Source organism: Muscardinus avellanarius (assembly GCF_963383645.1).
Source record: "Muscardinus avellanarius genome assembly, chromosome: 20".
Lineage (NCBI taxonomy): Eukaryota > Metazoa > Chordata > Mammalia > Rodentia > Gliridae > Muscardinus > Muscardinus avellanarius.
This window is the reverse complement of record NC_137806.1, coordinates 29,620,822-29,644,950: the sequence shown is the minus strand read 5'-3', so window position 1 is coordinate 29,644,950 and position 24,129 is coordinate 29,620,822. Positions and strand designations below refer to the sequence as shown.

The 24,129-nt window shown below is 44.4% G+C and overlaps 1 protein-coding gene across 2 annotated transcripts in view; it reads left to right on the top strand.

The window, feature by feature from the left end:
• Nucleotides 1-2,387: 2,387 nt before the first annotated feature.
• Nucleotides 2,388-24,129, top strand: part of WDR37 (WD repeat domain 37) — a gene marked incomplete at both ends in the record, with an annotated part of 47,650 nt that continues 25,908 nt past the window's right edge. For both annotated transcript variants that reach the window (XM_080717259.1, XM_080717258.1), the window contains 8 exons: nucleotides 2,388-2,525; nucleotides 7,793-7,889; nucleotides 9,382-9,477; nucleotides 9,728-9,792; nucleotides 13,443-13,578; nucleotides 15,429-15,500; nucleotides 17,783-17,827; nucleotides 19,588-19,664. In XM_080717259.1, the coding sequence (XP_080573385.1) occupies nucleotides 2,388-2,525; nucleotides 7,793-7,889; nucleotides 9,382-9,477; nucleotides 9,728-9,792; nucleotides 13,443-13,578; nucleotides 15,429-15,500; nucleotides 17,783-17,827; nucleotides 19,588-19,664 (726 nt within the window). The remainder of the gene's footprint in view (nucleotides 2,526-7,792; nucleotides 7,890-9,381; nucleotides 9,478-9,727; nucleotides 9,793-13,442; nucleotides 13,579-15,428; nucleotides 15,501-17,782; nucleotides 17,828-19,587; nucleotides 19,665-24,129) is intronic.

The window sequence follows — 24,129 nt, the reverse complement described above, 5'->3', positions numbered from 1 at the left end:
TATCAAAGTCTTAATAATATTTGTGGAAGATACTCAATTTTTTTTGTGTGAAAACATTCTTATAATACTCCTTTATGCTTGAATAAACATTTTTCTTCAAAACGAGTTTGTTTAAAAGGAAGAGTGCTGGTGATCTTAAGCTGTTTAGTTTAAATAAATCGTTTGTACCAAGTTTGGGGGGGGCATCTAGGAGGAAAGGGGTAGCATTCCTGGTCCCGCCAGCCTCCCTTAGTGGCCCTGGAGTCAGGAAGGAGGACGGGCTTCCAAGCAAGTCTTGCCTGGGGCACACGCCTCTTACTGTGCGGTTGCTTAAGTCACAGCTTTGCTGTCTGCTAGGAATGTGGATGTTTATATAGTCCTCAGGATTCTTTTAAAGGTCAGTGTATTTTCCCATGAAGTTGATGTATTCATTTAGTGGAACTATTTCTCTCATGTTGGGACTTGGGCCAGTTTTTCTAAGTCAGGGTAGCTTTGGACATGCGCGTCTGAGAGGCCTTGGCTGTGCTCTCTTATCCTGTTCAGTGCTGGGGTAAAGGGCTCGTGCGAGGCCCCGCGCTGCCGCTCAGCACTTACACACGCAGGCGCACTGATGGGACGCACTCAGGAAGAGGGATCAGTACAGCAGTAGCAACTAGGAAGTAGGTAGTGTTCAGAACAGTAAGGTCTGTTCTAGAAGGAAGATGCAGTGTGTAAACATGATTAAATATTAATATGCTGGTGTGCCTATATTGATAGGAGGAATGGATAATAGCAGGAATTGAGCAGAAAATGCTGAAAGAAGGCAAATTGTGTAGAGATTCAAATTACTCAGTAACTTAGCAGGACCCTTAGCAACTTAGGGAAAGCCTATTTCATTCATTTCATTAAAAATTTTTTTTGGTGCATTGTAGTCATACATGTTATTGGAGTACAAGATTGTAGAGGTGCACATACACGCACCACTCATTCAGCCCTTCCCCAGTCCCGCCCCACTCCCTCCTCATGTCTGGCTTAGTGATTGACTTTGATATGTTTGTGAATGTACATCATATCCAGTAGGGAATTTCCCTCTTTCCCTCTCCCATTATGCCCAGTTAGGCCAGAATAAAAAGAATAAAAAGAGCTGGGCGTGGTGGTGCACGCTTGTAATCCCTGCGCTTGGGAGGCTGAGACAGGAGGATCCCTCAGGTTCGAAGCCAGCCTCAGCTACTTAGTGAGGCTCTCAGCAACTTAGTGAGACCCTGTTTCCAAATAAAATATAAAAATAGGTCTGGGAGTATAGCCCGGAGGTAGAAAGCCTCTGGGTTCCACCCCCAGTACCACACACACACAGACACACACACACACACACACACACACACACACACACACACACACAGAATAAAAAGGGCTGGGGCGTAGCTTCAATGTAGAACACCCCAGGGTTCAACCTCCAGTACCTCTCTCACAAAAAAGTAAACTTTATTTTTCTTTTCAAAATGTGGGCACCAGAAAATTTAAAATTATACATGTGGCTTGCGTCGTATTTCTTTTGGACTGGTACTCTAGAGTCTATTATAGTTTAGTATATGCAATTAAAATTGGTTACATTTGGCAAAGAGACTAAGCTTGTAGGAAGTTGGGGTAAGGGATTTTTTTTTTAGTTTATTTTAAGCCCTTTGCTATTTGATTTTTTAAACTGTTAATGAAATTTGGTTAAAAAAATTACTTCTTTAACAAAGGCTGTGGTCTCCACTTTAGAATTTCTCAATATGTCATGTTCTAAATTCTTTATAAATACTAGCCATAGTAAGGAAGCCTGTAATTAAAAGTAATAATTATCTTATCCACTTTTTTTTTTTTTTTTTTTTTTTGCATGTGTGGTACTGGGGATTGAACCTAGAGGCATTCTACATTTGAGTTATCCTCCCAGCCTGATTTATTTCTTATTTGGCAACACGGTTTTGCCAGGTTGCTGAGAGGCTCACTTCTTTTTGAGTTGTGATCCTCTTGCCTCAGCCTCCCAAGTCCTGGGATTACAAGTGTGAACCACCACGCTGCCTATCCACTTTTTATATTTATTTATTTATTTATTTATTTATTTATTTATTTATTTATTTATTTATTTATTTATTTATTTATTGGTGGTACTGGGGTTCCTGGAAGCCCTTCTACCTCCAGACTACACTCCCAGACCTATTTTTTATTTTTGGAAACAGGGTCTCTTAAGCCAGCGCAGCTGACTTCGAACCTGCGCGATCCTCCTGTCTCCGCCTCCCAAGCGCGGGGATTACAAGCGTGCGTCACCACGCCCGGCCACTTTTTATTTTTTTTAATTTAAATCTCCTGTATCAGAAATGAAGCACTTGTTTTTCCTGCTCTTGTTCAGTGTATTGCAGGAGTGACCAGGACACTACCTTCTAGAAGTAATGCCCACAGAAAGCGGAAGCTGTTCAACTGCTCGCCAAGCCAAGCAAAAGCGAAAATCACATAGCCTTTCTATACGGAGAACTAACAGCTCGGAACAGGAGAGGACAGCACTACCGAGAGAAATGTTAGAAGGACAAGTAAGTCGGTGACCAGTACCTTATTTAAAGATGGCGCTCCTGTTTATAATGTTAGGAGAATAGCCAAATGCATGCAGGTTTCTAAAGAAGAATGGCTTGGGTTACCAAAGCTTTCACCCAAACTCTCCCTAAAGAAAACTATCAAAACTCTCAAAGATACAGCATACGCAGAGATAGAATTAGATTTCTGGGCTAGTGTATTTTACTTAATAAGAAGTAGGTATGATGATACAGACTCGTTTTATTTTTTGTACAGGTTGACAGTGCAGTTTTGCATTTTCCTATCAGTATTCATTTCAAGAAAAGAGTTTGGAATCAGATCTTTTAGGAACTCAACTTGGCTTTATCTTTGTCTCTAATATGGAGAGCATATTATCCTTTGATTAAATGTATTAATATCTTAACGATAAAATTAAGAGGTCAGAATTTTTAAAGAATTTTATTGTGACGTATAGATGAGAGTATATGTTAGAATAAGATGTATATTCTTGTGTGAGTATGCACATAAACATACGTACATGAGTAATTTCGTAAGCATTCCTTCACAATTAGAACTAACTTATCAGCCATAATGCTGCAGAAAAAATAAGGCTTAATTCTCAGAAATTGGTTCTTAGGAATATTGTATCTTATTTGCACTGTGTGGATGACAATGACTGGGGCTTCTATAAAACCTCGACCAGGGCAGTGGTGTACACCAAGATCCCAACACAGTTGCTTTCACAAAGTGGATAGTCAGTTTGAATTCAGTGGTTATGTGTTGCCAGCCCTCCATCCCTCGGTATTCTTAGATTGGTCCTTGATACCAATATCTGGATATTTAAATCCTTACATACAGTGGTACAATATTTGCGGGTGACCTGTATATTCTTCTGTACACTTAAAAGTCATCTCTGGATTACTTGCAATAGCTAATACAGTTGTTTAGAAAATAACGACAAGAAAAAAGCAAGCTAGTGTGTGTTCCATACAGATGCAGTTTTTTTTTTTTTTTTTTACCCAAATAGTTTTGATCTTCAGTTGGTTGGATCCACAGATGTGGAGCCTGCAGATTTGAAGGGGTGACTATGCCTAGTTCTACTTTCTATAAAAATTATTTTATTTTAATTTAATGATGGAAGCAAAATCATAGACATAGCTTTAATATTTTTAGTGTATTACTGTGCTAGGGCTTCTGTAATAGAGAACTGTAAACTAGGTGGCTTAAAAACCAGAAATGTCTTTCCTCACAGTTCTGGAGGCTGGAATCTCAGCTTCAAGGTGTGGGAGGGAAGGTTGGTTTCTCCTGAGGCCTCCATCCTGCCTTGCTCGTGACTCGACAAGGTCCTTCCTCTGTGCCTAATCTGGTCCTATCAGCATACCAGGGATCAGGGGCCACCTCGATGGCTGCTTTTACCCTAATAGCCCTGTGAAGACCCCATTTCTCAGTGTCCTGAGGCCCTAGCGGTTAGGGCTTCAGCATATGAATTTGGAGTTACGCAGTGTAGCCACCTAAGAGCGCGCCCAGCCCCGAGCTGGGACAGCGTGAGGATGGAAGAGTCCTCAGTGCTGCTGATGCGGGGTCTCCGTGCCGCTCGTGACTTCTAAGTGCTCAAATGTGGCCAGTGTGACTGAGGACTGAACGTTGACTTGAAAAATTTGTTTCAGTACTGAGATTGAACCTAGGGGTGCTTTACCATTGAATTACACCTCCCAGCTCTATTGATTTTTTTTTTTTTTTTTTTAATTTTGAGATGGGGTCTTGCTTAGTTTCCGAGGCTGGCCTTAAACTTGTGGTTCTCCTCCATTAGCCTCCCCAGAAGCTGGGATTGTAGGTGTGTGTGTCACTGTGCCTAGTGAAATTTTTATTAAAGATTTTTAAATTACTTAGAAATTTAAAGTCAAATGAGCTACTGGGTGCTATATTGGACACTGCAGGTGGACAGTTCAAGGTAGTTTTAAAAATATTTCTAATTTCTGGGTGTGGTGGTGCACGCTTGTAATCCCAGCATTCGGGAGGCTGAGACCGGAGGATCGCCGTTCGCGGACAGCCAGCTACTTAGTGAGGCCCTCTGCAACTCAGTGTGACCCGGTTTCAAAATAAAGAATAAAAAATAGGGCAGGAGGTGTAGCTCGGAGGTCGAATGCCCCTGGGTTTCATCCCCAGACCCGCGTCCCCCAAAATATTTCTAATTGATTTATGTCTTTAGCTCTGGGAATTCTCTAACCTCTTCTGGTGTATTCTGGCTCCCTCCCTAGAAGGCGGACACGGATGTGGTCCTCCATTGTGATGTAGTGCGGGAGGCAGTTGCGTCTCACAGTAGCCCTTCGGAAGGCAAGTCAGAATTCTCCAAGCTGAACAAGCCGGTCTTCTCGTCTACTCCCATGGCCCTCTTCTGTGTCTCCCACGTTCCCTAGGCAGGACTTACTTGTTGAATGAGTGCAGTTTTGTGGAGTGGAGCAGCCAGCATGTTCAGCGAGTGGCCAGTATAAAGTGCAGGGCAGAGTGCTAAGTGTTTGGGGTGAGCGTTTGCCATGGTAGGTAAACGTGGAGTAACGGAGGAGTAGAGGAGCGCTGATCGCCAGGAGGTTGAGGCACAGGAGTATTACTTTCTAGGCAAAGCGTATAGTGACGCTCTTTCAGCCACTGGGAGCAGTGTCAGAAAAGTGAAGATCAGCCGGGCGTGGTGGCGTACCTTGTCATCCCAGTACTTGGGAGGCTGAGACAGGAGGATCGCAGGTTCTTGGCCAGCCTCAGCTACGTAGTGAGGCCTTCCACAGCTTAGTGAGACCCTGTGACCCTGTTTTAAAAATAAAGAATAAAAAATAGGGCCAGACTGTAGCTTGTAGGTAAAATACTCCTGAGTTCAATCCCCAGTACTACCAAAAAAAAAAAAAAAAAAGGTGACGCTTAGACTGAGTAAGATTGTATTAGGCTTAACTTTCTGCATCTTTTATTTGTAAATCTTAGGTAGTTACCTGTCCATCTGTTGTCTGGCTTAAGACCTGCTTCCTATTGCACACACTGTGTGTGTGCGTGCGTGCGTGCGTGCGTGTGTGCATGCATACTGCTTTTTTCGGGTATACTTAGTATTGATGTGATGAAATGCAAATCTATTTAAAAGCCTTACTGAAAATCAGAGTAGCTCTTCTGTCTTTAACTTTCCAGGTGGTACCAAAAGCTCACCTTCTTTCTGTACAGGGTCTGTGAAATCCAGTGGCACAGGAAAGACCTGACGAAGTGGGCTACTGATTTGTTTTCCACAGTGCATCTCAATTTCATTTTCCTTAACAATGACCTCTGTTAAGATGCATTGAATAGTCAAATAAATACAGCATTCAAGTTTCTCAGCATGAGTGTGATGAGTGGGAGCCGCAGGTTAGGAGAGCCGGCTTCGTGCGCGGCGTGGCGCTCCACCGCTGACCCTGGAGCGAGCAGCAGGCTCCACAGTAGCGTCCGGCACAGCAGAGGCCGAGGCGGGCGGGGAGAGGCGGTGGCACTGCTCAGCGTGCGAGCTTATGTTTTATGGTGATGGCAGTGTCCTCTCGGGTTCAAATGATCATTAAGTTTTCCTTTCTCTCTCTTCCTGTTCCTCGTTAGCATTCTAGAGGAATGTCGAGATTACCAACTCTATCAGAGTCAAGTTTTAAACTAGTGGTTATATGTGTCTATATTTTTAGGTAGTTTACAAAATTCATGTGAAAAATATGGTTACCATAGAACTTGAGTTGCTAGATAGGTTATTTTCCCTAACATTTTCTTCTAAAGAGGTTAACTTGAGAAGATATTTAATAAACATTGTATATCTTTTTTAAAAAATTTCACAACTCGTCAAATACAAAAATATTTTACTATACATAAATTTGAACAGTCAACTTGGAAAAGTATATTGACAGCAGTTAATTACTGTCATATTATTTTAAAAATACTTGTTGAGAATTTGAGGGGGCAGTTTTTCTGGCTACGGGGAAGTGGAGGAACATTCAAAATCCCACGAAGGCCGTGCGCTCGCTCCGGAGGGTGCGAGTCGAGTTCCCGGTGTCGAGCAGTTTCCTGTGTACGCGGTGTCCAGGAAGAGCCAGTGTTTGTGGCTTTCTTGGTGGCTGGCTGCTGTCACTCATCCGGCCCCACGTAATTAGTTCCTTCCCCTTCCCTCCCCTTGGTTTCTTAGAACCCAGAGCTGGGACAGAGCCAGCAAAGGCCTGAAGGCCGCGGCCCCGCGGGGACTTAGGGAGCCATGTTCTCACTAGCAGGTAGACAGTGTGCGCGCACTAGCAGGTAGACAGTGTGCGCGCACTAGCAGGTAGACAGTGTGCGCGCACTAGCAGGTAGACAGTGTGCGCGCACTAGCAGGTAGACAGTGTGCGCGCACTAGCAGGTAGACAGTGTGCGCGCACTAGCAGGTAGACAGTGTGCGCGCACTAGCAGGTAGACTGTGTGCTCATAGCTGAGGCTTTTCTTTTTGCCTCTTCATAGCACTCTTAGGTATTAAGTCAAGTTACAGGAAATGCCTCGTTCGTTTTGCTTGAAGTATTGTGCTTGCCATGAGATGATAAAGCTCATCTCTTGCTAGTGTATAGCTTATTAAAATACACTTATGATAGCGTATGGTAGAGCTTAAAAGCTCCTTAGAATATAATTTCACTTTTGGGAATTGCCTTCTCTACAAATATGGAAGAATTTTTAACAAGACAGGCTTATGTCTTTTTTTCCCTTTTTTTTGCGTTACTGGGGATGGAACCCAGGGACATTCTACTTCTGAGCTGCACCCCCAGCCCTATTTTTTATTCTTTCTTTTGAAATCGGGTCTCACTGAGTTGCAAAGTGCCTCACTATGTAGCTGAGGCTGTCTGTGAACCGTGATCCTCCTGTCTCAGCCTCCAAAATGCTGGGGTTACAAGCGTGTGCCACCATGCCTGGCTTTGTCTTTTCTTATAAAAGGGAAAACCGTTATTTTGAAGAAATGCTTGTTCTTAAATCTCATATTAACTGAGGTAACCATTTATGCAATTTGATTATAGTTTCCTCTGTGGAAATTTGAAACTTTTGATTCTTTTTTGATGCCAGGGATTGCATTCAGGACCTTATGTGTGTTGTGCGCTTACATTACCACTGAGCTTCGTTTTAAATTCTTTAAATTCTTTAAACATTTTATGTATAAGAAGTATATGATGATGTACAATAAGAGTTTAGGATAAAAGGTAATTCATGTTGAAAAACAGTATGTTGGTACTTAGTATTAAGAGTTTCTCATTAATTGATTCATTTAAAAAAACTTTTTCTATAGGATTCTAAACTGCCTTCGTCCGTCCGCAATACACTTTTGGAACTATTTGGACAAATAGAAAGAGAATTTGAAAACCTCTATATTGAAAACTTAGAATGTGAGTATCTCCTATTCTAATACACTTTTATAACTGTGGAGTAGAATTTGTGGGAAGACCTTAGTCACTATATTAGTTTTGTTCTGCTGTGACACCTAGTGGCATCGAATAGCACATATTTACACAGGACTAAGTATCAACATTTTTTTTTTTTTTTTTTTTTTGTGGTACTGAAGATGGAACCCAGGGGCATTCTGCCTCCAACCTACACCCCCAGCTCTATTTTTTCTATTCTTTATTTTGAAACAGGGTCTCACTGAGTTGCAAAGGGCCTCACTAAGTATCTGAGGCTGTCCAGGAACGGCTGTCTCCTGTCTCAGCCTCCCGAATGCTGGGATTACAAGCATGCGCCGCCACGCCTGGCCTTCCTTTGAGTTTCTGTTGTGCAGCATGTACGATTGGGATGGCTCTTTCCTGCCCATAGACGAAGTGCAGGGTGCTCAGACTGGGTGCTGCGCAGAGCCTGTGCCTGCACCCTCCCCCTCCCCCGACCTCGGCCAGGAGGCTTCCCTCCTGCGCAGTCTGCCCAGTCCAGGGCCGCCGGGTGTCCTGGAGGCTGTGGACCATCTAGCTGGGCCACACCTGCGCACAGCAGGCCCGCTGTGTCTCGTCAGTGTCTCTGTCCCAGGTGAGCTGCCTTCCTGGCTGTCTTCGTCCCGTCCCCGCCACGCGGTTGAGGACAGAGGAGCCGCGTTTCCCTTTTCACTGTCTTCGCTCAGTCAGCTCTTGACAACTAGTCTTTCCTTTTTATGTTTCTTTTCCTCCCTATAATTCTGTAATTCCTACTCATTTTTCAAAAATTTTCTTTGTTTTAGTGGTACTGGAGATGGAACATTCTATCTTTGATGGGCATTCTATCTTTGAGCGATACGCCCAGTCCTGTTTTATTTTTTATTTTGTAATAGGGTCTTACTAAATTGCAGAGGGGCTCGCTAAATTGCTGAGGCTGGCCTCAAACCTGGGATCCTCCTGTCTTAGCTTCCCAAGTACTGGAATTACAAAGTGTGTGCCACCACAGCCAGTTTCAGAATATTTCTTAAATTTGTAATCTTTGTTATATGCAATCCTTACCTGGAGGTTATGTGGTGTCATACAGCACTAATGTTATTACTCTGTTTTTTATCAGTTGCTGGGCCCGCTGGTAGATTACAGATATTTCATTGTATTTCAGATTATGTTATTTTTTAAGTGCACAGAATGAACTGCAAAGAAAATGACATTGGAAAACAGGCTGGCATGCAGGTGTCCTGCTGGAGACTTGGTGTGGCGTCTTCCTAGGGTGGCAGGCGTGCCAGGTTTCATTTTTGAATGCTCTCTGGAAGGATTTCTTGAGTTTCTTAAGTTTTTGTTCGCTATCAATTGTGATCTTGTTCTATAGAATGTTTACTTAGACAACATTATCAACACCTGTCTTTATGTGTGCAAGTTTAGAAGTGGTGAGTGTATTTAGACACAGAAACGTTTAACATTTTTGAAAAATCTTTATTCCCAGTGCGTAGAGAAATCGATACTCTGAATGAACGCTTGGCTGCTGAAGGACAAGCAGTTGACGGGGCGGAACTGAGTAAGGGCCAACTCAAGACCAAAGGTGAGGGGCACTCCCCAAGGACCGCCCGCAGGACGCCCACAGGGAAATTGGGAATGAGGGCCAGCGACGCTCTGCTCTCCGCTGTCAGCAGAACTTGGTGCACATCACTCGGGTGGGTCTAGAATAGGAGCGAGGCCTTGGGCAGCGAGCGCAGACAGGCCCGCCTTCGCCATGCCCTTTCTGTGTGAGACCACAGCTGTGCTCCTCCGGCTTGTTGCCTGCATTGATGGTTGCCTCTCTGTCTCCACAGCCAGCCACAGCACCAGCCAGCTTTCCCAGAAACTGAAGACCACCTACAAGGCTTCGACCAGCAAGGTATGCAGGGCGCTGGCTCTGGAGCCAGTCATGTGGTGCTTGAGGTGTGCAGATGTGTACTTTAAGTTGCATATTTTCCAGTTAGAAATGTGCAATGGAAAAAGGTAAATGTCTGGTTTCTAGGAAGGTTTAATTTTTAAAGAGTCTCATGTAAAGTAGACACGATATGCAGGCACTTAGACACTGATTTGCCTTGACACATAATGAGATCAATATGTTATGTATTAATAAATATATTGTCTTTAGAGCAAAAATATATTTTCTATTGTTAATTGGCTTGGGCAATGAAAATTATGTTCTGGGCTCGAGTTACAGTTTAGTCTGTTGTCTTGTTTTCAACATTGTAAGTATAAGGAAGTAAGAGTAATCTCTTAAGGGACATTTGTGGAATTTTGTTTTTTTTTTAAACCAGATTTTAATTGTTTGGGCAAGCGTTATCTGTGATGAAGCAATATTTTGAGGTAATTTTGTGTGCATCTCTACTTAGGAGTATTTCAAGTATAAGGAAGATAAACTAATTATCTAACCTCAGTGAAAGTACATTCCTTTGGTTAGACCTGAGGGAAAATTGAAATTTGAAGGAATCTGCATAGTTATTGTTAGGTTTTTATTTTTCCAATTTGTCTGTTGAGCTTAGTTATTTAGCATGACAGTGCCATTGAGAGTTGTAGTTGTAATTCATAGGGCAAAGTCAGCCTTTCTGCTCTTCTCCTTATTTGAAAGTCATTGATAATTGTTATTTAAAGATAATAGTGTTACCAACATTTTCTGCTTTTTCTTTGATAACATCTAGAATATATGTTGCTAATTTATCTGATTTTTTGGGTCATTATATCTAGTTTGAGTTTTAAAATTTTTAATAAATTAAGTTTAAGCTCTTTCTTCAGAATGAAGCATGGATTATGTTCTTCCTCATTTAATCTCTTGTTACGTTATCTTGGATTTTATTGCTTATTCTTGTAATTACATTGTATGTATACAAAATGTGGTCTTGGAATTCCAAAAATGTCTTATTATTGCTAAAGTAGAGGAAGAAGTGATTATATAAAGTTATCCCATACCATGAGCAATAAAAAATAAAGTTTGAACAAAGATAAGGAGAGGTACAATAAAATCCAAAAAATGTATTAGGGATATTTAAAGACCCACTCAACTTAGAACTAGAGATTCATCTGAATTCGTAAGAAACATGTTACTAATGATCTTGATAGCATTTTGCACACCCTGGATACTCACCTCAAGAAATAATAATGAAAATACAAGATGTTACCTGGAAATTGAAGGAGTAATTTCATAACAGAATATATTCTGATTCGTACCACAGCGTGGATTCTTGGTATTAAAGCTAAGCATGAATGCAACGAGAAAAATGGTACAGTCTAGATTCATTACTTTCCCTCCTTGTGACTCAGAGCCAGGAGAGGCAAGTAGCATGTTTGGTGAGAGTGGGAACACAAGATTTTATCAAGCAAATGCAGAAGAGGCCCCCCTCGCGGGGGGCCGTGACCTCTTTCTACTGATTTAGCGGGAGGAGGGAGGACAGCCTCAACTGCACGCGCTTCACAGACACTCGTGAAAATGTGTGCCGATGTTTTTGTGAAGTATCTTTCATTGTGAGAAAAAGCCCTCTCTGATTTTTTTACAAAAGTGGTTTAGATTGTGTCTCACTAGAAGTGATTGAGGGTGGCAGGCGGACGCACGGTTCAGTTGCTTTCTGCTTGAATGTTTTTCTGAGTAATTCAGTCTGTGTCATTGGGCCTCTTTGTAATTGTGGCTGGTTCAGCATTTTTAAGAGCAAAGAGTTAAAGTTAATGGATGTTCCAAACGCACTGGACATTTTCAAAGAAACACCTAAGACGATGTTAGAGCATTCACCCACTGCACAGTATCTTTTGCTTCCAAAATAACAGCAGAAACGTGGTTGGATTCTCACACTAGCATTCTTTCTTTCCTTACCGTGTGAATGAAATGGGTGGGAAATGTCACTCCCATACTTTCTTATATTATTACTTTTATTAGAAATGGCAAGAGACCCGGACAGTGGAATTTACTACAGATTATTAAAGGGTCTTTAACATTAAAGGATTTTTACTTGGTCTTTAACTTCACTCCCTCCTAAAACGTTTGTAGTATTATTTGACATCCAAGTATACTTTGTGTAAACAAAAGCACATTTCCTATTGTGGGGGAATAATTTTACTGGATTAAATATGTTGAGTAAGTTTTAGAAAAACAGATAATGATGGCTTTGAGGTCGAAAAAGTGCTTTTATATTTTCTGTCAAATTTCAACCAACTCAAACAGAATCTGTTTATATTGTTGGGGGAAATGTCAGACTCTTCACCAGCGCTTTGCTTCGGTCTTGCACTGTATCAGGGAAATGCACGGACCAGAATGAATGTACCAGGGATGTGGGGATTTTGCTTAATGTGCATATGTAAGAACGAATTCAGGTGTGTTTTTAGGGCTTTGCTAAGCCAACGTTTAAGACTAGCTGTTTGATGCCACCAGTTTTTCACCAATTTTATGGTTTTATTATTCTGAATAATCTCCATTATTCTGGTTTACTTAAAAACTGAGAAAGTTTTCTTTGAGAATAATTTGAAAACTAAACTCCAATGAAGTCTTTGTGTTTAATTAGTTTCTTCATAAGTTTCTCCTCATGAAAAAGCATGTGCGTTCTCTGTTCTTGTATGTCGTTATGTGAGCCACACTCACCGTGCACGCCGCTTCGCCTGCGTTGTTTTCGTGTCTGTCTCCATTAGACTGTGAGCTTCCGAGAGGCAGGGAGCCCACGTGCCCTCAGCTCTGGCCCGTCCATCGAGCGCAGTGCCTGGCTGCAAGCAAGTGCTCAATAAACAATTTTGAACAAAATGCTAATCTGTTAAAAGTGTCGTTTTTTGATATCTCCCCAGCATGGGCTTTCTTCCTTCTGATAATTTGTGGTTGGTATAAATGATCAAAAGTAGGAAAACAGTGGAAGTTTTTCTTTGAGCGCAATATTTAGCATTCCCTTCTAGGGTATTCTTTATGACTCCGTGTTTGGTGAGCTAGCTAACTCTTTTTTTTTTTTTTTTTTTGGTTTTTTTTTTTTTTGGTGGTTCTGGGGATGGAAACCAGGGGCTTTCTACCTCTGGGCTACACTCCTAGACCTATTTTATATTTTATTTGGAAACAGGGTCTTACTAAGTTGCTGAGAACCTCACTAAGTAGCTGACGCTGGCTTCGAACCTGTGCGATCCTCCTGTCTCAGCCTCCCAAGCGCGGGGAGTACAAATGTATGCCACCATGCCTGGTTCCTAGCTCTTTTTATAAGAACTTTCTGATGACTTGGGTTTGTGGCAGAGAGACTTTGGGTGCCTGCTGTGCCCTGCTGTAGTAGGACGTCGCGGCCCGGCCCCGTCCAGCCTCAGGCAGGAGCCTTTAAAGCCTTGGGAAGGACTTCACTGTTGGTGACGTTGGCCAAGGAGCCCAGCTTTACCACGCAAGGCATTCCAGTCCTGCTTGTGTGGTGTGCCTTTCGTGTTTACAGTATTTGATTAAGTGACTGATGCTTCTTTCACGATACCTGTTTTATTTTACTTTTTTTAAACTTAGAAAAATCCACTTCGGCAAATGTCTAAAAATATTCCTTCCCCTCTCCGACTTAGATCGTCTCCAGCTTCAAGACCACCACGTCGAGGGCCGTGTGCCAGCTGGTGAAGGAGTACATCGGCCACAGGGACGGCATCTGGGATGTCAGCGTCGCCAGGACACAGCCGGTGGTGCTTGGGACGGCGTCCGCTGGTGAGTTGGACGCGGTCCGGCGGCGTATTGAACTGTGGTGGCGTTTGCCTGACTCGAGGTCATCAGTGGCAGAGAGGCTCCCAGAGCCTCGGTGACGGGAAGCGTGAGGAGGCCGGGGACAGCCGTTCCGCGGCTGAACTGAGGAAGGAGACGCTTGGATTTCACCTACTGTGCTCGGGAATCAATATGCAGCTGGTAGAGGCAGTGTGGCGCAGCATTTTTAAGGCGTCGGGTATCTCTTGGGCTTTGTTCTTGTTATTCAGAGCCAGGTATGCTTCCAATTTGGAGGCACAGTTGACATTTTTCTCCTGCCGGAGGAGTGCGGCTGAAGGGAAGTGTTGATAATAACTAGAGCGTGCGCATTGTCTGGCGCGCTCAGCCAGCAGCGGAGGCTCCCCAAGACCTGCTTGTCGCAGTCACAGGAGCAGAGTGTCAGAGACCCAGGCCCCTTGCTTCTCACTACAGACCAGATACTCTATGAAAGCAAAGGTGGGCCAGCATTAATACCCCTTCAGATAAAGTTTGCTAAAATTGGCCGGGTGTGGTGGTGCACACTTGTACTTGGGAAGCTGGGACAGGAGGATCATGCAGGTTCAAAGCAGCCTCAGCTACTTAGTGAGGCTCTCGGCAGCTTAGTGAAACCCTGTTTCCAGATAAAATATAAAATAGGTCTAGGAGTATACCCTGGAGGTAGAAAGCCTCTGGGTTCCATCCCAGTACCACATAAATAAATAAATAAATAAATAAATAAATAAATAAATAAATAATAAAAATAAAAATTTGCTTAAATTAGAGCTAGGTGTAGTGGCACATGCTTATAATCCTAGTACTTGGGAGGTCGAGACAGGAGGATCTGGGTTCACAGCCAGCCTCAGCTCCTTAATGAAATCGGCAACTTAGTGAGACACTGTTTAAAATAATGAATAAAAAACTAGGGCTGGGGTTGTAGCTCAGGGTTAGAATGCCCCTGGCTTCCATATCCAGTACCACAGAAAAAACCCTGCTAAAGTTAAAATTGCTTCATAGTGTTGAAAATGACTCCTCAGCTTGTGAGAAGCCAGTCGCCACTGGATTCTGCTTTTTAAAGGTGAAGTGGCCTGTGGAACTCGATCCAGTGGTGAAGAGGCTCTTTCCTGTGTTTGGACCTATATTCACACATGTGCATCTCAAAATTAAAGAAGTGAAAAAATCCTTTGTAATATTTCTAAAATTTTATTTGAATAATTGGCATTTATTTGTCAGATTAAAAAAATATATTTTACCATTAATGCCTGTTAGAGGGACAGCTCAAAGGAATCCTGTTATCTCAGTAATTTAACAGGACTTGGGTACGGTTTGAATTTGAATATTGGAAGATGTTCTCTAAAGTGTTAAAACTTCAGTCAAATGCTAAAACCATGTGGGGCTGGGAATGTGGCTCCGAGGTAGAGTGCTTGCCTACCATCCGAGATGCCAGGGTTCCATTCCCAGAGCTGCAGAAGATGCAAATGCAAACCCGAAGCTGTGATAGAAATGACTTCCGTGTAAGCATCGGTCAGCCAGCCTCCGCGCCCCGAGCCCGCTTGTCCTTTTGCCAGCTCCACGGCCTCAGACAACACAGAATCTCCCCCGTCTTCTTGGAAACGTTTTTTTTTTTTTAGATCAATTGACTCTTATAGAGTAGTGGAATCCAAGTTGCAAGAGATATTACTGGTAGTGTAATATCATTTTTAGAGTATCTTATTCTTTGTGTATTTTATTCTTTTACTAAAAAGACTATAAAATATGCAAATTAATTAAAAAAATAAAATAAAATCTCAAAAAAAAAGACTATAAAATTGCTGATGGCCTTTGTTATTTTGATCTTGCAGATCACACAGCTCTGCTGTGGAGCATCGAGACAGGAAAATGCCTGGTCAAATACACGGGCCACGTGGGCTCAGGTGAGCGTTTGCTGAATGCACCCTGTCCTCAGGAGCTGCTTTCTGTGTTAACTTGTTTCTAAAATCTTACATGATAAAGTCAGTTTCGTTGTGGTGTGTACTTGATAGAAGATTTTACTATTTTGGTTGTCAGGGACAGAGTGGGATATTGAAACTAGGATAAACTATTTATTTGCATGAGTTTAGTAAAGGGAAAAAGATTAACTCCCTAAACAACATAAAAATATTATTAGTCTGCATCTTATGATTGTTTATAAATATTTTGTAGGAAATTTTTAATTGACATAATAAATATGTACTTATAAAAGCTGTATCTTAGACATTTGCTTTTTTTTTTTTTTGCGGGTGTAGGGGTGGAACCCGGGGGCATTCGACATCCGAGCTATGCCCCCTGCCCTATTTTTTTATTCTTTATTTTGAAATTGGGCCTCAATAAGTAGCTGAGGCTGCCCGCGAACCGCGATCCTCCGGTCTCAGCCTCCCAAATGCTGGGATTACAAGCGTGCACCACCACGCTGGGCAGACATTTACTTTTAATGTAACAGTTTGGACATACTCAGCCGACGTGTGCCTCTCTTGTGCTTTCCTGTCTGTAGTCTGCTGTCCATAGTGGACTCTTCTGCCCGTTCAGTCGGCCCACGGATGCCCAGCGTGCTGACTAAATTCCATTTCTCACTTTTGTCCCGGATCCGGTTTGTGTTTGCTTTGTCAGGCTCTGTCTGAGGCTGCTGCCCCCGGCTGCCTCTAGCAGGTGCTGCCTCATTCTTAGCTTTGCAGATAAGAGTTGGCATCACCTTTAACCTATACAGAGTCATATACCTGGGGAATCCTCCTGTGAGTGCTTTCCTGCCCCCTCAGTGGTCCTGCCCAAGGCCTGGGCTCTGAGGGAGCTGCACATCCCTTTATTTTATTTTATTTTTTTGTGGTACTCAGGGTGGAACCCAGGGGCATTCTACCTCTGAGATGTACCCCCAGCCCTCTTTTTTATTCCTTATTTTGAAACAGGGTCTCACTGACTTGCAAAGGGCCTCGCTAAGTAGCTGAGGCTGTCCGTAAACCGCGATCCTCCTATCTTAGCCTCCCAGATGCTGAGATTACAAGCATGTACCACCATGCTCGGCTGGACCCCTTTATTTGAATGAACCCCTGAAACAGAATCTTGCTGATTGCCTGAGGCTAGCCTCTAACCTGTGAGGCTCCTGTCTCGGCCTCCCACGTACTGGGATCACAGGCATGCATCACTGTGCCCAACTATATATTGCTTAAATTTATTACTTAAAAGGTGCCCATAGTTACCAGCTCTTCCCATGTTATCTGTATTTTAATGTTACTTAGTAAGAAAGCATCTTGTAGCATTTTTAATTTAGTTCTTTATGAAAATATAAATTTGAGTGGCATAGCTAACAGTATCTTATTGACAGGGGTAATGTACCGAGGCCTGCTACAGTTCCCACGCATCCTGTGTAGGGCAGACAGGTTTCCCTTCGGGTGCAGCAGTGAGGAGTGGGCCTCCCGGGGGCTTGAGTTCAGCTCTTGTCCCACTTGCGGACAGTGGTTTTAGTCAGTTCTCTGACCTCGGGCTTCCTGGAGGAGACCCCTGGGTGGGCACGTCGGTGCCGAGGGGCTGCTGAGTGGGGTCGGCCTCCAAGTGCCAGGTGCTGTGTTCATGCCTAGTCTGTTGGCCGCCCGGTGAGCTAGCCCATCTGCCTTCAAGAAGTGGGAGGTGAGGAGCTGGACTCCTCTGGTTTTACCTCAGAGAAGCAAGCGGCTCCTCAGAAGGCTCTCGCCACACTCTCCCTTTTGTCTTGCTGGCCTCTGGGGTAAGGAGGGGAGGCCTGGCAGGTGGCTTGTCCCAGGCCAGGGCCTCACTCCTGGGCCTCTCCCTGTGGTGGGTGGCCTGGGTTCAGTGGGCAGGAAGGAGAGTGGGTGCAGGAAGCGCCGTGCGCCGCCACTGGCCTTTGCTGGCCGTTGCAGTCATGTTTCCTTTTCATCCTGACTGACCTTCAGCTCTGAGTGATTTCCCTGTAAGAAGAAGGAGATTATCAGTGTACTTTCCCTGTGTGTCCTATAATTTAACAGTTTGGCAGTTCATTTATTACTTTTGATTGTACCTCTATTCTAACACATTTATTTATAGTTTAATTGAATGAAAAGATCTACTATTAAATTAACATAGTGGCTTTAATTTTTAATTTTAACTTTGTAACATCCTATAGCTACTAACTATTGATAATATGCTTTGGTTACTTTAAACTTATTTTTGTAATCTTCTTATCTTGCAGTAAATTCTATAAAATTTCATCCCTCAGAGCAGTTGGCTCTCACTGGTATGTTGATTTTTTTTCTTTATTGAAAAAAATTGTTGATGATCTTAAAACAAGTATAAATACTCTTTTTATTGGTAACATAAGAACTATCTATGGCTTATATGAAAGTTAGACATTTTATGAATTAGATGAGAAATGAATAAAGAAAAATACATTGTTACTTTTTAGAATCAATAGTGAACTACCAGTTTGAACATGCATTTATGTGAGATTAAAGTCAATTTGTATTTTCTCTTTCTCTTTTATTGGGTGATGCTGGGGCTGAACTCTAGCAGTGCTCGGCACTAAGCTACATCCCAACTTTTTAAAAATTTTTTTGAGATAGAGTCTTGCGAAGTTTCTGGGGCTGGCCTTGAACTTGTGTTTGTCCTGCGGAAGCCCCTGAGTAGCTGGGATTATAGGCGTGGTGCTGTTTTGGTCTGTATTCTTCCTGAAGTAATCTTTATAAAGCATTTTATTATCGCCTGTGAAGATGCACAGTAGATTATGACACAGTTCTTTTGAAGCTGTGGTCACTGCTGTGTTTCCTAATCCTGTATGCACCTGAATAAAGCGGCGAGAAGATAATGCCGACACAGCAGTTTGCCAGCATCAGCATTTTCATTCCTTTAGTTATGATAGCTTGTATTTGTCGTGGTTCATATAGTGGATTTTTTTTTCATTTTTTTTCTTTTTTTTTTTATGGTACTGGTGATTGTACCCAGGGAATTTATCTAAGCTCTTTTTATTTTTTGCTTTGAAACAGGGTCTCACTACATTGCTGAGGCAATATTTTTGAACCTGCGATCCTCCAGTCTCAGTTTCCCAAGAACTGAGATTAGAAGTGTGCGCCAACCGGGCGTGGTCGCACACGCTTGTAATTTCAGTACTTGGGAGGCTGCGATGGGAGGATCTGGGTTTGTGGCCAGCCTCAGCTACTTAGTGAGGCCCTCTGCAGCGTAGTGAGAACCTGTTTCAAAGTAAAGAATAAGATTGGCCAGGGGATGTAGCTCAGAGGTAATATGCCCCTGGGTTCAATCTTCAGTACCAAAAAGAAAAGTGTGTGCCACCACACCCGGCTCTGACAGTGGTTTTAAAATGCCTTCAGTTTGTGCTTTAGGAGGGTAGTTTTCTTATACTGAGGATTTTTTTTTTCCTACAAAATTGTTGCCTAAGGACATCTTGAGAGCCCTGTGATATTCTGGGTCACTGGCGATAGTCTACAAGGATATAAGTAAGTTTTTGATAAACAAGAGGTCAGCAAGAGTGCCCTGTTTTGCTGCCCTTTTATTCCTAAGTTAAAGCGTTTTGTTTCAAAGTTTGGTGGAAAGAGGAATACGGAATGGCACAGATAGCAGTAGTTCTTACAGGTGCCCAGCAAACGGTAAAGTCCTGTCAACAGTGAGTGGAAGAAAATGAGTGGTGCTTACTTTCCTCAAACACTTTAGATTCTATTGGAGTCCTAATTATACTGTAATAGAATTTAGATGGATGGAAAATAAGATGTACTCTTTGTAAATTTTCTCTGAACCTATGCAACTTTCTACTCTAAAATGAAAGGGGAAATGTTTTTATAAGTAATCATAATCCTAACTTTGCACGTTGACTCTCTTTAATATCATCATGCAGTCTCTGAAATAACTATTCAAATGAAGTACCTTCATTTTACTAAGTGATAAGTTAGGAAATTGGGTTGGTGCTGTTCAGCTGGAACAGAGCAGAGAGCCCGTTGTGTGCATGCTGTGGACCCTGGGTAATTTCCCCTCACGTTCTCTCTTCAGCTTCTGGAGATCAGACTGCTCATATTTGGAGATACGTGGTACAGCTGCCGACACCTCAACCTGTTGCTGACACTAGTGTAAGCACATTTATTTATCCCCAAAACCTAGCATGGGCCCGCCAGTGTAGGATTCTGGGTGTTTACACGTGTTAGACTAAGTTGATAGTATGCAGTGTGGACGAAATGCTTATACCTCCCCCCCCACCAGCTCACAAGTTGACGTCCTAGTCCCCAGCGAGGGGAGCGTGTGCGTGAAGTCATGGCACAGAGCCCTCTTCTGAGGCAGTCGCGCCCTAGAAAAGAATTACCGAAGAGAGTGCCTGCGTTCGCATGGCGTGCTTGCGTTTTCTCTCTCTGTCACTTCTTCCATCGTGTGAGGACATGGTGAGCGGGAAGCCATCTGCAAGCCAGGAAGAGAGCCTTGCCCGAAACCGAGTGGTCAGGCACCTGGATCTTAGCTGGGCTCTGACCTCCAGAAATGCGAGCGGGAGGACACACTTCCCTTGTTACAGATCTCACAGTCTGGAATTCGCTAGACAGCTGGAACTCACTAAGATAGATTTTGGTGCTAGAGGTGGGGTGCTGACATAAGAAACGGCAGAAGATCCGAAAATGGCTTTGAAACGGGTAATGAGTCGTAGGTATCATTACCTGGATTGCTGTAAAGGGACTCTTGGCAGAAATATGGATGTTAAAGGTGATTCCATTGTTAATACGCTGCCATTGGAGTTGGGCGGACTGTGTTTTAGTGATGTGGAGACGGTAGAATTTTCAGTTTGGGATGAACTTGGATAGTTAGTTGAGAAGATTTTTTTTTTTTTGGTGGCACTGGGGTTCATGGAAGCCCTTCTACCTCCGGGCTACACTCCCAGACCTATTTTATATTTTTATTTGGAAACAGGGTCTCCTAAGCCAGCACACGTGGCTGGCTTCGAACCTGCGTGATCCTCCTGTCTCTGCCTCCCAAGTGCAGGGATTACAAGCGTGCGCCACCACGCCCGGCTAGTTGAGAACATTTCTAAGATTCTTTTAAGGTCTGGTCTTATTTCTCCTCCTGACTGCCCAGAGTAAAATGTGAGAGGGAAAGAGATAAATCAAAGAGGTTGTTAAACAACAAAAGAACTAGAACTTAAAGATTTTATTTATTTATTTATTTATTTATTTATTTATTTATTGGTGGTACTGGGGGTGGAACCCAGAGGCTTTCTACCTCCAGGCTATACTCCCAGACCTCTTTTATATTTTATTTGGAAACAGGGTCTCACTAAGTTGCTGAGAGCCTCACTAAGTAGCTGAGGCTGGCTTCGAACCTGTGTAATCCTCCTGTCTCAGCCTCCCAAGCGCATGCGCCACCACGCCTGGCTTTTGAACTTAAAACATTTTAGCTGATTGTGGTGGTGCACACCTTTAATCCAAATTTAATTCCCAATACTTCCGAGGCTGAGACAGAAGACTCTGGGTTAGCAGCCAGCCTCAGCTACTTAATGAGGCCCTCTGCAACTTAGTGAAACCTTGTTTCAGAATAAAAAGAATAAGAACTAGGTCCAAGGGTGTAGCTCAGAGGTAGAATGCCCCTGGGTTCAATTCCCAAACCACACACACACACACACACACACACACACACACACACACACACACACACGAAAATTCTCAGTCTATCCGTATTGCAGAAAAGGAGAAGTCTTGTTCTGAGGCGAATGCCGAGGGCACGACGGAACTCCATATGATAAAGACAGCGATACAGGTGTGAGCTGCAAGTTGAATCAGCCACCTCAGCAGGCTGCGGGTAGAGAGATGAGCTGGTACCAGCAGACACACTCCCAGGTGAGAGCGAGGGGCACAGATGAGACAGAAGGACGCTGCGAGCACCAGAAGGTCTGGCTGTGAACCTGGAGAGCTGAAGGCTGGAAACGGGCAGGGCTGCCCGGCCGCCTCGGGCTCAGGGCAGGCTTAGTCCTCCTCATTTCGGAGGGTGGGCCTCTTGGGCTCCTGGGGCGGAGGCCACAGCCCAGTGGCACAGGTGAGGCCCAGCTGAGGTTGGGGTTACAGTGGCCGCTCATGGGTCTGGGGGGCAGAGCATTGAGCCAAACAGGATTATTCCTGAGCTTTAGGATCCAGTGGAATTTGCTTTGCTAGGCTGTTGGGTTTGTTTGGGGACTCGTCATCTCTTCTTACTTTTCCGTTTCTCCCTTTTGAAATGGGGATGTTAACCCTATTCATGTCCCACCGTTGTGTTTTGGAAAAATACATCTTGTTTGATTTCTGCAGCTGGTGTCTGGAGAGGAATTGGGCTTCCAGATGTGCTTTGACTCTTACCCACGCCTGCTTTAGATGTATCATGTGTGTCAAGACTCGGGACTTTAGACTTGGGTGCTGAGAGTGGGATGAGTTACAACTTTTAGGATTTGGGGAATAGAAAAAATATATTTTGCCTTGGTGTTCTGGAGTCATGGTATTTGGAAGACTACAGACAGAATGTTATGGATTGAGTATTTGTGTCTCCTTCAAATTCCTGTGCTGAAGGCCGAGCCCCCAGTGTGGCTGGAGTTGAGAGTAGGGCTAAATAGGTAGTGAGACAGGGCCTGGTCGGTAGGATTAGCAACCCCTGAAGAAGGGGCCCCAGAGGACTCCTGTAATTGTTGTCTCCATTATGTGAGGACCTGGTGAGGAGACTGCCAGATTTATCACACTCACATTCTAAAGTATCTTTTTATACTTTGTGTAATTTGAAAAAATTACTTCTGTAAAGTACTAACATTGTTTCACCATTTTTGTGTGTGTGGTGCTGGGAATTGAACTCAGGAATTCTACCTCCAGACTACACCCCCAGCCCTATTTTTTTTTTTTTTTTTTTTTTTTTTTGAGACAGGTTGATGAGAGTCTCACTATTTGCTGATGCTGTCTTCGAACCTGTAGTCGTCCTGTCTCAGGTCCCAAGTCCTGGGATGACAGGTGTGGGCTGCCGTGCCTGGTGTGTTCGGCCTTTTGAACAAGGATCCCGACAGCCAGAGTCCAGGGCTCCTTTCTGAGCACCATCGTTCCCCCGCACGAGTACCCCTCCACTCTACCCTTTCAGGCGCCTCTCTAACATGGCCTGAAGCGGCACGTGGTCATACTTCCCTCAGACATTTCCTGTGGTTTCATTGTCTGCCCACTTGTTTATTTCCTCCTGTCTCTGGGGCACACTGTTGGAGATCAGGGTCCAGCTGTTGGAAAGTTAGGCGTTCTCTTTGACACGCCTCTCCAGTGAAATCGGGCCCACTTCAGTTCTCAGGTCTTTTCTCTCTCCCTGGGTGAGGGCCTCACTAATACACAGCGGAGGTCTCCACAGTGTACCTCACTTTGCCCCGAACCCTGGGACAGTCCAGGGGCAGGAGAGAGGGTGGGGCAGGGTGGCGGCGTCCTCCGGAGGTCGAGCTCTGTGGACTCCCAACCTACCCAGGTGCAGCGAGCCCACCGGGAGCCTCTTTGCTTTGAGCTGGAGAGGTGGGAGAGAAGCAGTCACTCCTGCAGGAGGCCGTCGCTGTGCCCTCTCCACGCTCTCTCGCCCTGTGCTGCGGGTCTCACCGGCCGCTGCCTCGGCGATGGCCGCCCCTGACCGCAGGCCTTTGGCGCACTGCAGGAGGAGCGCTTGTCTGGATGCATGTGCTGTCACCTCAGGGCGCCCTTGGCCCTGGAGATGAGGTTCTCAGGTGCCTTGCGCTTCGATGGCCTTTGCCAGCCTTTCTCCTCGCTCCTTCGCCGACGTCCCAGCTGCACCCGCAGCTCATGCCGCCCGCCCGCTCCTGCCGTGTCTTTCCTCTCCCTCCCTCTCACTGCCCGACTCCCTCCTTCAGACGTCACTCTTGAGGTGCTCTAGGCCAGCCTGCATCTTTTCTTTATGGTTCTTAGCCTAATCTGAAATGGCTAATGCATTATATAATCAGTTATATTGAATTTTTCTCACCAGTTTGGGAGTCCTCTCTTCTTGGATAAATTCTTCTTTTTTTCTTTTGTTACTGGGGATTGAACCTAGGGCATTCTACCTCTGAGCTACATCCTCAGCCCTATTTTATTATTTTTTGGAAGCAAAGGCTCACCAAGTTGCTGAGGCTGGCTTTGAACCTGTGGTCCTCATGTCTCAGGCTCCCAAATGCTGGATTCTAGGTACGCACTAACTCAGGTTGGCCCGTTCATTTCCCTTGTCCCCGTGCTGCCCTTGGGCCGCACGCAGGCTGTCAGCTGCGGTTGGGCTGGGCCCGCGGGCTCCTGCTGGTGGCAGCCTGCGGTACCACCAAGCTGTTGTGTCTTAGGAGCCCCTTGACCGCACTTGTGGCCTTCCTCCGCGCCCCTCCCGTCTTGTCGGCTGGCTCGCCCTCTTCAGAGGCGTCTCTGGCTTCGCGGCTTGGCTGCCCTGGCGTGGGCCTCTTCCCGATGCTACTGCCTCCCATGCCAGCCCCACTGACCTCACTCTCCCCATCGCCCTGTGTCGCCTGTGCGCTGAGCCCAAGTGTGTGCCGCCCTCTCGGCACTCTTAACCCAGACTCCATTCCTTTAACCACTC